Genomic DNA, 13,717 nt, shown 5'->3' on the forward strand with positions numbered 1-13,717 from the left:
CTCCAAAAAAAACGTAACCAGCGCAAAATTGTGGAATGGCGTTTTTTTTTTTTTTTACCCCACATTGAATTATTTCCTGATTCCCCAGAATATTATACGGTATAGTAAATGGTACCATTACAAAGTACAACTTGTCCCGCAAAAAAAAAGCCCTCATGTGTCTATATAGCCGGAAAATTAAAAAAGTTACGCTTATTCGAACGCAAGGAGGAAAAAAAAAAAAAAATTAGCATAAAAGGCAATGTCGGGAAGGGGTTAAAGACCCTTTCCCACTGCAGCTTTTAAACGGTAAATTACCGTTTAAAAGCCGTTTTTGGCACATTCACACTGCCGTTTAAAAACCCGTTTAACCCATAAAAAATATGAGGGGGGGGGGGGATTTAAAAAAAAAAAAAAAACAGCGTGGGGTCCCCCCCACAGCTGTAACCAGCACCAGGCTGAAAGAGCCGGGGCCGGTAATTAAAAATCAGGGGTTCCCCGATTTTTAACAACCAGCCCCAGGCTCCAGGTCCGGGGCTGGTTCCCAAAATACAGAACCAAGCCACCGGACCGGACCCTGGGACCTACCTACGCGATCAAGATAGGTAAGTAGCAGTGTGTTTGTGTAATGTATGTATTAAACTTTTATTTTTCTAATGTGTCAGTGTGTATTTATTTATCTATTTTTTTTTACTGTGGAACTACAAGACCCAGCGGGCCCTTTAATGCCCCGCAGGCTGGGAATTGTGGTTCTCCAAGTCCCAGCTTGCGGGGGAGGCTTGCTGGGACTCATAGTTCCACAGTTTAAAACAATAGGTTTTTCATCTATTTTTTTACACAATGATCATGCTTCAGCCTGGTCAGGCAAGTCCTGGAGGGGGGGGGACCCCTTTATTGGGGGGGTCCCGACTCCCCCAGGGCCCCTGGCCAGGCTGACTGGTCGGTAGGGATGAATGCTTTGGCCGGGGGGACTTGTATAAAAAGTCTCCCCCCTGGCTGTGGCATTACCCTGCTGGCTGTTTGTGCCTGGGGCTGGTTCTTAAAATACGGGGGACCCCTACTCATTTTGTCCCCCGTATTTTGGGTACCAGCCTCGGCCCTTGAGCCTGGGGCTGGTTTTAAAAAAAATCAGCGAAGCCCTATTTGTCGGGTTTCCCGATTTGGTACTTGTTTCCTAGCACGGCCACACCGATCATGATCGTGGGCATCGTTAGTAAAAATCGGGGGCATAGGAAACAATGTTAAATGCCTCAATTTACCCAAATCATCATAGGGAACAATGGTAAATGGGCCAGAAACCCCCAAAAACACCCCTGAACAGTGAAATGTCCCCCCAAAAGTAGTTAACGCCACCCCACGATCAACGTGAACCCGAAGCGTGGCGAGCGCAGCGGTACGCGTCCTCCGACCTTTTCATACCCCCACTATCCACGTCGGCGTGGAGTTGAGTTGAGAATAGAATAGTGTGGCGAGCGCAGCGAGGGGACGCGGATACCTGTGAAGCCCGCGAAGGGACGCGTTTACCTGTGAAGGTATCCGCGTCCCCTCGCCACGCTTCGGGCTCGGTGGCTCGCTGCGCTCGCCACACTATTCTATTCTCAACTCCACGCCGACGTGGATAGTGGGGGTATGAAAAGGTCGGAGGACGCGTACCGCCGCCGCTCGCCACGCTTCGGGTTCACGTTGATCGTGGGGTGGCGTAAACTACTTTTCGGGGGACATTTCACTGTTCAGGGGTGTTTTTGGGGGTTTCTGGCCCATTTACCATTGTTCCCTATGATACTTTGGGTAAATTGAGGCATTTAACATTGTTTCCTATGGGAAATCGGGGCCATCGCGTCTGGAATTTAAGCCTTTTTTAGCCGCCTGCGATGCGACCGACGCGATTTTGACTTTTTTCAATGGGAAATCGGGGGCATCGCGTCGGTCGCGTCGCAGACCACTAAAAATTACACCCGATGCCCGCGATTGTGGCAGTGCTAGGAAACAAGTACCCCTGATTTTTTAATGCCAGCCCCGGCTCCTCAGCCTGGTGCTGGTTACGGCAGTGGGGGGGACCCCACGCCGACTTTTTTTTTTAATCTAAATACCGTTTCAGAGGCATTCCCACTGCCTCAAAAACGGTATTTAACCGTGTAGGACTCTGCTTTTAAAACGGGTTGAAATACCGGTTATCTTTAACCGGTATTTCAACTCTGGCACTTTCCCACTGCAGCCTTAAACGGTAAATTGCGCTGAAAAATCGGCAATTTACCGATTTAGACCTGCAGTGGGAAAAGGGGCATAAGCTTCCCTAGGAGAAAAAAATAATAGGAAATAACCGAAAACAGAAACCTATATTGAGTTATGTGTATTTGTTAGCACTAATCTACTGTATATAGCAGACATTACACAAGATGGTCCTTTCATTTGAAGGGGCCTACACACATGGGGCGACACTGCTGAGAGACTCTGCTATCTCATTAAGCAAGATCGTTCAGCACACAGCACTGCACAGTGCGGTGGAGAGTTTGTGGGCTAAAAACTGTCACAGCTCAAAGAGAAAGTAAAAACTGTCACAGCTCAAAGTGAAAGTAAATTGCAGAAGCCATCATTTTCACTTTGACTTTAACTAGTTCCATACTAATAAACGACATTTCACGGTCACACTGTTGCTTACACATAAGGTTAAATTGCAGAAAGGCAATCTACTCACAATTGTAATGTATAAAAGTACATTAAAAAAGCAAGAAACAATATTGATTCTAAAGTTCAAAATAGTAATGCAAACATGGTTCAAGGGGCCTTCCCTGGACCATCACAAAAGCTCAAAAACTAACACAAGCCGGCCCTTTATAGTCACTACAAATACCCTCTTCTGTTCCATTCTCCGCATTTTCAATACAGATGGGGCTGTGTCACTGTGCACAGACAGCATTATGGGTAGGAGTTATTCTGCAACCCCAGCACAACAGTGCCACAATACAGTGATTACATGATACAGCACTAAGCTGCGTACACTTGGCTTCTCTCATACCCCTTTCACACTGCACTTGTTAAACGTATATTACCGTTTTTTTCCCCATTTCAAAACGTCTACAGTGGGAAAGTGCATTTACCGGTTAAAGATAACCGGTATTTCATTCTGCCTTGAAAGGTGTTCAGGGGGATTAAACGGGTTGACTGATGTGAATGGTACTTAAACGGTATTTAAAACGGTAATCTACTGCAATGTGAATGCTCAGACCCGTTTTAAATACCGTTTACAAATACCGGTTTTTGAAACGTTTTGGCAATGTGAAAGCGGTATCAGTAGCAGCCGGTGTCCGCTAGTCACACAAGAGGCACATAACAAATAATGTTTTGAAAGCAAAGTGTGTTTGCTGGAGCCCTAATCTTTTGTTTTTCCAGCTGCCCACAAAGATGAGTGTAAAAAGCCAAGAGACTTGATTAGTTATCTGCGTTAAGTGCTGCCCACACATGAAGTAACCTAGCTGCTATGCCAGAGCACAGGGCGAATCTTCCAGGATCGGATTCTGCAACAGGCACAGGAAGGAGAGGACACACAGTACCTGGTCATGCAGCGGATTCTAATCGGACTTATTTGGGGCTTATAAGTGAAGTCAGTAGATTTCCCCACATACACATCCTAGCAATAGATGCGATCTTCCAGCCACATCTGGCAAACACTGCAATGCGTGGCTCAGGTGTCAGGCTTATAGATTTTTAATCCTTCTGAAATCCTTAAACGGTACTTCTTTACTTTCACGGCGCCAGCATGGCGCCGCGCGTCAGAGTCCCCTTGCGGGGCTCGCTTCGCTCGCCCACGCTGCGGGCTCGGTGGCTCGCTACGCTCGCCACGCTAATTAAAATCAACTCCATGCCAACATGGATAGTGGAGGTATGAACTATCCATGTTGGCATGGCGTTAACTTAGTTTATTTTACTTAATTAGTGGCGAGCGTAACCCGGAAGTACGCGCGGCGCCATGCTGGCGCCGTGAAAGTAAAGAAGTACCCCTTAAACATATTTATTTGTTATATGATGCATAAAAAGGAAGCAGTTTTAGTATTTGTAAAGCAAGTGCAAAGCTACAAGCTGCTTGCACCGCAGGCCCGATTCTGGTTAGCTTGCCAAGCGGCAAAGATCGTTTGTATAAAGCAGGGGTGGGGAACCTTTTTTGTGGCAAGGGCCGTTTGTATGGGGGAAAAAAAATCCTTTGGTGGCCATATGTAAAAGTTGCTCTTACAAACTGTCCTGTTTCAGCCGTCCCACGCTCCGGCGGCTGCCGCTGAATAGGACTGACTGGGTAGTATTCAATGCGGCCGGCGAGGGGGTTAAACAGCGAGGATCGCAGCAAACCAGCGATTCTCGCTGTTTAACCCCCTCGCCGGCCGCTCGCCCTATTCAACATTCTGGGGGAATCCTCACCAACACAGGACGGCGAGGATTCCCCCAAACAGCGAGACCCGCGGCTAATGCAGCGAACCCGAATGAATGAACACTACAGAGTGATTTCCAATTTATTGACATTACACTTAAAAGTAAAATATGCTCTAAGCAACTATAAAAAGCTATAAAACCTTACACTAGTCAGATGCTTGCGGATTGGCTGAAAAAATTTAGTGTAAAAGAGTATTGCATCAACGCAATGTTAGTAAAGGAGACAGAATTATTTGAAGCTACTTTTCCCATAGGACCCAATCCAGAAACATTTTTATAAACCCAAGTAGACCCAAACACTGAAACTTTGACAGCTAAAAGTACAAGCAAAGTTCAGGACATATTTCCACTTCACGACCAGGAAAGTCGCCACCACGGCTGGAAGAGACAACTAGAGGGCAAAGAGCTGAAATTATAGCACAGTGTGCCAGTTATGCAGATTATTTCTGTTACTTAGGATGATGCTAGCCAATCACACAAGATCTTCCACAGTGGTGAAAGGTCAAGAAGCACCTATCTCCTACACAAGGTCTATGAGACAACATGCTGGGCAGATATGGTGAAATCTAAACACAATTGGGGATTTCAGTGATGTTACTTCTGCAATACACAGGATTTGATAGAGCTATGCTGCATATGTATGGGTATTACAGTAAATACAAAAAAACTCAATTCAGCACAATGTACCAGGAATTTGGCTGCACAAAATGTTTTTTTTTTACAGATCCAAACTCCCTGATAATTGTCAGAACAAAATTATGGTTTCTTTTCCCGTCTCCCAAGACCCAAAATCCCAACATCACTGGAGATGTCAACGTTAAGTCCTGCAAGTATACCAAGGGGGAGGGGTCTGCTCATCGAGATGCCTCTCATTTTACCACGATTTTTAGGTATGTAAACATCACCCATGTCACACCTTTTTCAGTACTTAGGTGGTGATTCAGGTTGGTCTGCAAAACACATTTGGTTTGTTAACGGACAAAACCATGTGCACTGCAGGTGGTGCAAATGGAACGTACAGAAAGAGCTAGACTTGGGTGAGTTATTTTGTTTCTGTGCAGGGTAAATACTGGCTGCTTTATTTTTACACTGCAATATAGATTCCAGTTTGAAGTACAAATCCCACCCAAATGTAACTCTCTCTGCACATGTTACATCTGCCCCCCCCCCCCCCTGCAGTGCACATGGATTTGTCCATTAGCAAACCAACCTGAATCACCCCCTTAGTTTTTATAGCTACTAAGAGAATACTGTTTTTTCCCAGGTCAAGGGTGATTTTCCCACTCTTCCATGTCATGTACCGCTTTTCCACTGAGCTAAAAATCCCGTGTTTTTCACATGAACGCACACCTATCCAGGATATTTCCCCAATTACCAAGCAGGGTTTTAAGTGGATAAAACCCAGATAACAAGCCATGGAAATTACTCTTACCCGGGATTTTAACCCCGGACAGGGGAGGCTGGCCATTGTGTAGCCACCTTCCATTCCTGTCCATTGCCCACTGGCCGTGATTCCTGCTGCATGCTGCCCACATGCCAGTCCCCACCGATGCCTGCCAAACACCTGCCCATGCCCTCCGGTCCCCACCAATGCCTGTCCGTCCCAGCCCACTGCCTTGCTTTCTCTGGGTTTCCCCCTTCAGTAGAAAAGGTGTCTACTTGGGAAAATCCAGGAACACAGTGCAGTGGAAATGGGGACCCCAGTGTGGAGACCTGACAAAATCCTGGGTCAAACATACAGAGTTTGACCCGAGATTTTGGAGGAAAAGTGGTAATACACTGTACAATGCACTCCATCGCGGGATCATTCGAGTATCTGAACGGCTGCCATAGAGCTAAAGTGATTTCACAGGCAATAAATGGACATTTCCTGGTCTGAAGCACGTAGTCACCAGCTCGTAAAAATGAAGGAACATAATAGTAATGTCAGCGCCTGTACGATCCAGAATAGAGCAACACTTGTTATGCTCCATCTAGCGCCATCTAATGGCTGCCAGCGTGCACAGCACTTGAATTCCTCCCATAGAGGTGAGGAGCAGTGTTAGCCTTTAATGATATAGGATTGAAACAATACAAGACACAAGCGTACTGTACACAATATAGATATTTATTGGAACTTAGGAAGAAATGTTTTGCATTCTGAAGAGGAACTCGTGTGTAATTCTGCATTTCCTGTGAAAACAGCGATAACATCCAATATTATCGGTGCGTCTGTCCTCTTCCAGAGCAAACAAGTGTAATATACACTATGCCAGGATCACCGCCATCACCTGCTATTACAGATCACGAAAACTACAGACTAAAATCCTCTAAAATATTGTAAGGCAGCGAATAAAACGTAAGGCAGTGGACAGTAAATAGGATATTGCAGAATTTATAGACTGAAGTCAGTTTACGAGATCCCTGTAACTTGCATATGTTTTAAAAGGGTGTTGTACTCTCAGGAAGCCGGCGGCTGGGGTGGTAATAAGCCATTTAGTGAGAGTGCTAAGAAAAACGCAGGCTTGCCTATCAATGCACAGGTGATCCCAAGCGTTTTAGGGGAGGGTGCGATGTCAGCTCTAGGCCGGATATGCCTGTTTTCATCACAGCCACTGAGTAAGTCCCTGGCTACTCCTAGATTGTAATCGTTCCATGGTGAACTGGATGTCGGTAACTTTCACTCGACTCCGCTAGCCGTACACACCTATTCGCACAGCGAGCACAATAAATGGGATTTCACTATAGCGGGGCAGCATCTACCTGTTCGCTAGCCGCTGCCGCGATGGTACGCGCGGGGCAAGCGATTTCCTGTACGATGACTAGGGACACATCTGTATATGCAATATAGATGCAAACTGTTTTATACATCAGGCTGTAAAGCTACCAGATACAAAAAGGTATCCCTACCTGTATACAATCCTTTGAATTATATAGGACACCTAGGGGGAAATTTACTAAAGGAAATTTGTAAAAAAAAATAGAAGCACTACAGCAGACAGCGACACCCCAGGCAGGGAATAGGAACTGCATGGGTTTTCAAATATGGCGGGTGCTATAATGAACACTAGACACCAAGAATATACTTCCAAAGTTGACCTAAAGGCCCCCATATACTTATGTGACTTCTAGGAGGGTAGAAGGCTCATAAGATTCCCCTGAACTCCCCGGCAGCTTCCCGTACAATACACCTATACACGACGTATCATTGCTGAAACTAAGGGGGGGTACACACCAGAACGATTAGGGCTCAATTCCATCAATCTGGATCCAATTCCGACCGATTGGATGCAGATTGTATGTAGATTGGGCATGTTTAGATCCAATTCCGATCCAATTCCAATCCGATGCGCGTCCCCGCTGTCGTTTGGTCGTTTTACAGATCCTACCTGCTGCTGGTAGGATCTCTAAAAGATCCATTCAACTGGATACAGACTCAGATCGGATTGGGATCAGATTGGATGCAGATCGTTAGCAAATCGTGTGCTCCAACAGATCGTGCGACCATCACACAATCTGCTAACAATCAGGATCGTTCTGGTGTGTACCAGGCCTAACAAATATTTTTGGGAGCCCTGGTGATCTCCAGTTCCGATGAGCACGCAACTGCATATAAGATCGGAATCGGATTCCCAATTTTCTTAGGGGTACATGCCCACTTACAGTGTCATGGATGCTGCTGTTCAGATTTATGCACAGGTACTCAGTCATGACCATTCTAGGGTGGCTTCATTATTGATTGCTATGGGAACTGCACTGTCTGTACCCACTGGCGTTCAGCAATGCAATAGCACAGAGATCCCTATAATCAACTCAGTTCAAGCCGAGGTCAGTGAGTCACGGGTGTAACATGCACACGTCTGGGAGATTAAAACAATTATAGTACAAGTGGTTGCATAACCTTATTCTATAATCAGATATTTGTACCTATATTAATACTAGGAACACACCTATGCAGATTACAAACCTGTAATAATTGTTCCAATAATTAGAAAAGAATGTATTCAAATTATTGGCAGCCTATGGTATGAGACCTGCATTGCTACATTTATTATCTGCCAGTTTTAATGTTACAGTAATAGGAGAAACGACAGTATATGTAGGTGTATGAGACATGAACACGTAACCACGAGGCGCCTGAGATTTCCAAGATTTGCGCATATGTCTTAGCAATGTCCAGAAGGGAAGAGAAGTAGTAGTACTCGAGGGCATGCACTAACACTGGATGGGTTTGGGAAATTTAAGGGAAAAAAAAAAATCGCTCCACATAAAGAGTAGTGAATAGGTAGAACAGCCTCCCAATAGAGGTGTTTGAGGCAAATGGGGCCTACACACAGGTGATTTCAGACCATTTTCTAAGCAATCTGACTAGATCTCTTAGAAAATAACCCTACATCGCTTTGTGTGTAGGGACTATAGCAATTGCGATGTGCAACCCTTGCGCTTCATTATCGCCAGGAGATTAAGATCCTCCATGGCCAGTCAGAGCCAGTATTCTCTCTGGTCCTGACAGATCGCTCAGTACGGGATGCAGTCAAAATCCCGACAGGGTCAAAATCCCGACAAGGACAAAATCCAGACATTTAAAATACCGACAAGGACAAAATCCCGACATTTAAAATACCGACAAGGTCAAAATACCGACATATAGAATGTACAGGTGAAACTGTCAACATGACTTTGGGTCGACAGGGTTTTTTTCACAGTTTTTTGACCTGACATGGGCCGACAGGCGGTATTTCATGCCCGACCATCCACTAGGGCGTGGTGGGAGAATAAAATAGTGTGCCCGAAGCATCGCGAGCGCAGCAAGCGATGCGAAGGGATGCGGTGCACCTAAAACTGTGTCCATGATGACTGTGTCGACATTCAGGTCAAAAGACCCATGTTGACATTTTCACTGTCGACCTAAGGCATGTGTCGACCTAAAACCCTGTCGACGTATTGACTGTTGACCAACTTATGGTCGACCCAATGATCCCATTCCCTCTTCAGTATCCCAGTGATTAATAAGTAGCATCCATACCGCCAGTGGTATATATACCTGCTGACCATTAATACACCGCCAGTGGTATATACAGTGCACCTGCTAACCATTAACAGTAAACCAATATTCAGGCATTTCCATACAGCACCTGCACAAGCAGCAGCCTCAGACCAGTGTTTAGTGACACAAAACAGGGACAGCACCAGCTCTCCAGACACAATGTACCACCTTTTTTTTAATGAGAAGGTATAAAAAGGAGTGGTGCATGCCAGCACCCTCTGCGGTACGGTTACTACTGTATGTAACATGCAATGCAGCCAATAATATATACTGTATAATGCCATGTGCAGGGTAGTAGGACTGCATTGCATACTGCAAGTGTCAGGGTCATGGGGATGTAGTATTCTCCATTATACATCATGCTGTGTGCACCTGTCCTGGGTACTCTGCTCTCTGGACATGATGATGAGAATAATTCTATAGCACAGTGATACATTTAATTGTAATTAAGCGTGATATTTAACCCAGGAGCCCATTGCATACAGAGTACAGACTGGCTGCTGTCACATAGGGCACAGTGCACGACAGGAGTCTATGGGGCAATTTGGGGTCGCGACATCACAAAGGACAGGAAAGCAGGAGGAGGTGACTGACACCTGTCACGACATCACCAGAAACGGCCTGGGGGCATGTCGCGACAGGGCAGCGAAGGTGCTAGCGGGGGGACTCACCGCCGGAGACTCCCCAGGACACGGCGTGGCAGGCGGACAGCAGCAGGACGGCCCCCAGGGCCAGCAGCTTGGCGTTCCTCACGCTGAAGTGCTGGTTGATCTCCCGCTTGCCCAGGTTGTAGGCCAGGGCCGCCATCTTGGCTCCTCCATGACAGCAGCGTGCGATGGAGCGGCCGGGCGCTGAGGGGCAGCACTGCGGCGGGGAGGAGGAGGGATGCGGCGGAGGGGAGGAGGGATGCGGCGGGGGGTCTGCGCCGGGGAAGTAGGAGGGGGGCTCCCTGGATGATGATGCCTGCAGCAGCAGCGGCTCCTCTTCCTCCCCAGTGCCGGAGTTTCCACGCTTCCTTCTGCCGGCTTCCCGCTCGGGGGAGGACGGGGGCTCGTCTGCCGGATCCCGGACTTTTAGGTGGCCGTGAGATGTCCGCTCGGAGCTGGGGTCCAATTGCGACATGTCCGGGGCTGCTCCAGCGATCACACCGACCTGTAATGGTAGAGAGAGGGGGTCACTGGTATCCCGTCACCCCATTATACACACCAAGAGGGTCACTGGTATCCCGTCACCCCATTATACACACCAAGAGGGTCACTGGTATCCCGTCACCCCATTATACACCCCGAGGGGGTCACAGGTATCCCATTATACACACCAAGGGGGTCACTGGTATCCCGTCACCCCATTATACACACCAAGGGGGTCACAGGTATCCCGTCACCCCAATATACACACCAAGAGGGTCACAGGTATCCCGTCACCCCATTATACACACCAAGGGGGTCACTGGTATCCCGTCACCCCATTATACACACCAAGGGGGTCACAGGTATCCCATCACCCCATTATACACACCAAGGGGGTCACAGGTATCCCGTCACCCCATTATACACACCAAGAGGGTCACTGGTATCCCGTCACCCCATTATACACACCAAGGGGGTCACAGGTATCCCGTCACCCCATTATACACCCCGAGGGGGTCGCTGGTATCCCGTCACCCCATTATACACACACCAAGGGGGTCACAGGTATCCCGTCACCCCATTATACACACCAAGGGGGTCACAGGTATCCCGTCACCCCATTATACACACCAAGGGGGTCACAGGTATCCCGTCACCCCATTATACACCCCGAGGGGGTCACTGGTATCCCATCACCCCCATTCTACACCCACGGGGGTTACTGATATCCCGTCACCCATTTGTACATGCGAGGGTGCACTGATATCCTGTCACCCCCAATCTTCACCCGAGGGAGTCACTGGGATCCCGTTGCTCCAACATACACAGCAAGGAGGTCACAGGAATCCTGTCAACCCATTATACAAACACCAAGGGGGTAATAGGTATCCCGGCACTCCATTCTACACCCGAGAGGGTCATTGGTATCCCGTCGGTGTCACCTCTTTGTACACCCCCCTGGGGTCACTGTTATCTCGTCATCCTAATATGCATCTCGAGGGGATCACTGGTATGTCGTCACCCCATTATTCACTCTGAGGTTACTGGTATCCTGTCACAACATTATACAGAGAGTGTGGGGGGGGGGGGGTACTGGTATGTCACCCCATTATAAGGGAGAGTGGGGAGTCACTGGTATGCTGCCATTCTTATTACAGAGGGGTCATTGGTATCTTGTCTCCCAAAAATGCACAGGGGGTCACTAGTATCTGGTCACCCCATTATACAGAAAGATTGGGGGTATCACTGGTATCTTGTCCCATACATTACACAGACTTAGGGGATCACTGATATCCTGTCACCGAATTTTTCACTCATATGGGGTTTACTGGTTCCTGTCATTCCATTATACATCCAGAGGACGTCACTGGTATCCTATCACCCAATTATTTACCCATATGGGTCTCACTAGTTATTCTGTCATCAGTTTACACAAATACACATGTAGAAGTCACTAGTATCCTGTCACCCATTTACACACTCACATCGAGGGGCCTGTCTCCCCAGTTACACACAAACAATGAGTTTTGTCACTCTATTGCACATAGACGGATCTGTCACCCATTTACACCGAGGGGTGTGTGGATTATTAGATAGACAGTGGCTAGATAAACATTCATTAGGTCGACACATTGAAATGTCGACATGAGTTTTCACATGTTTGTGTAAATGTCGACACCCCCACACACACACACTTAGTGTAACGAGTACCCTCGTATGGCTCGCTTCACTTGTCACACTTTACCGTTCTCCATCGTAGTCCACGTGGATGGTTAAGTCTGATAGAATCCCCAAAAATTGGGTAAATTGTGAAAAAATCATTTCGACCTTTTGGTGTTGACCTATTGACTATCTAGACCAGGCATGTCCAACGTTGGCCCTCCAGATGTTTTGAAACTACACATCCCAGCATGCTTTGCCACAGTTTTGCTATTAGAGAATGCTAAAACTATTGCAAAGCATGCTGGGATGTGTAGTTTCACAACATCTGGAGGGCCAACAATGGACATGCCTGATCTAGACAACCACAGAGAGAGAGAGGAGCCTGTAACTTCAGAGATGTTCACTGCTACACCAACCACATTCAACACAAAAGGGTATCGCTGATATTCAGTTCAGTCCAGAGAGAGTGATCCGTCTCCCTGGGGGTTATTTTGGTTCACTCTTTCTGACAAATTCCTTCTTAGATGGACAAAACCATGTGCACTGCAGGGGGGCAGATGTAATATGTGCAGAGAGAGTTAGATTTGGGTGAGTTAATTTGTTTCTGTGCAGGGAAAATACTGACTGCTTAATTTTTACACTGCAATATAGATCTCACTTTGAAGTAAAACCCCACCCAAATCTAATTCTCTCTGCACATGTTACATTCCCCCCCTGCAGTGCACATGGTTTTGTCCATCTAAGAAGGAATTTGTCAGAAAGAGTGAACCAAAATAACCCCCCCTGTTCCATCCAGAGAGAGGGGTTTGGTCTCCCCACTATACTGAGATAAAGGGGTCTGTAACTCAATTCAAAGCAAAAGTGCATTGTTGTCACAATTCTACTGCCAACAATCTCATTACAAAGTATTGTCACAAAAATGATATACACAATACATACAAGGTATACATTATACTTCTTAAGCCAGTAGTATTGCAAAATTTACAATGGAGGGCTCAACATTGTCCTCTATTTCGCAAAGAGATACAACAAGTGTCTACACCAGCACTATAAACTATGCACTCATATGGTAGAGGTAGACAAATAAAATATAATCAAAGAAAACTAACGCACACATATGACACAAGTCCTTAATGCACACCCACACAAACGGACACTACACAATCAAGTACGCCCAGTGCTAGACATACTTCTCTAGAATCCCAAGAAGTGAAATTCTCCTGGTTTGTCTCTTCCCTGTTTTTGTTGCGCTTGTTGCAATTATTAGACCAAGACTAGTAAATACTATTACTTACTTTGTAAATAACCACGGGTAGTGGGAGGAGCCCTTCTCAACAATGCTGCCGATCCAGATTCCCATGCACAATTTAATAACTTGCTTCACTGGTATCCTTTATAGACATCAGAATTCAGCCAACTCCTAGGTGATAGCTTAACAAACCTGCAAGGGGATGTGTTTTCAGGTATGGTCACTAATACAGGCTGGAGGGGTGGAGAG

At 46.7% G+C, this 13,717-nt stretch overlaps 1 protein-coding gene across 1 annotated transcript in view; it reads right to left on the reverse strand.

The window, feature by feature from the left end:
* CASD1 (CAS1 domain sialic acid O acetyltransferase 1) overlaps positions 1-10,460 on the reverse strand; it is a 54,228-nt gene extending 43,768 nt beyond the window's left edge. The window contains exon 1 of the mRNA XM_083189442.1: positions 10,099-10,460. Coding sequence (XP_083045568.1) covers positions 10,099-10,234 — 136 coding nt within the window. The 5' untranslated portion in view covers positions 10,235-10,460. The remainder of the gene's footprint in view (positions 1-10,098) is intronic.
* Positions 10,461-13,717: the final 3,257 nt, after the last annotated feature.

This window comes from Crinia signifera, chromosome 5 (genome assembly GCF_055691185.1).
Source record: "Crinia signifera chromosome 5, ASM5569118v1, whole genome shotgun sequence".
NCBI lineage: Eukaryota > Metazoa > Chordata > Amphibia > Anura > Myobatrachidae > Crinia > Crinia signifera.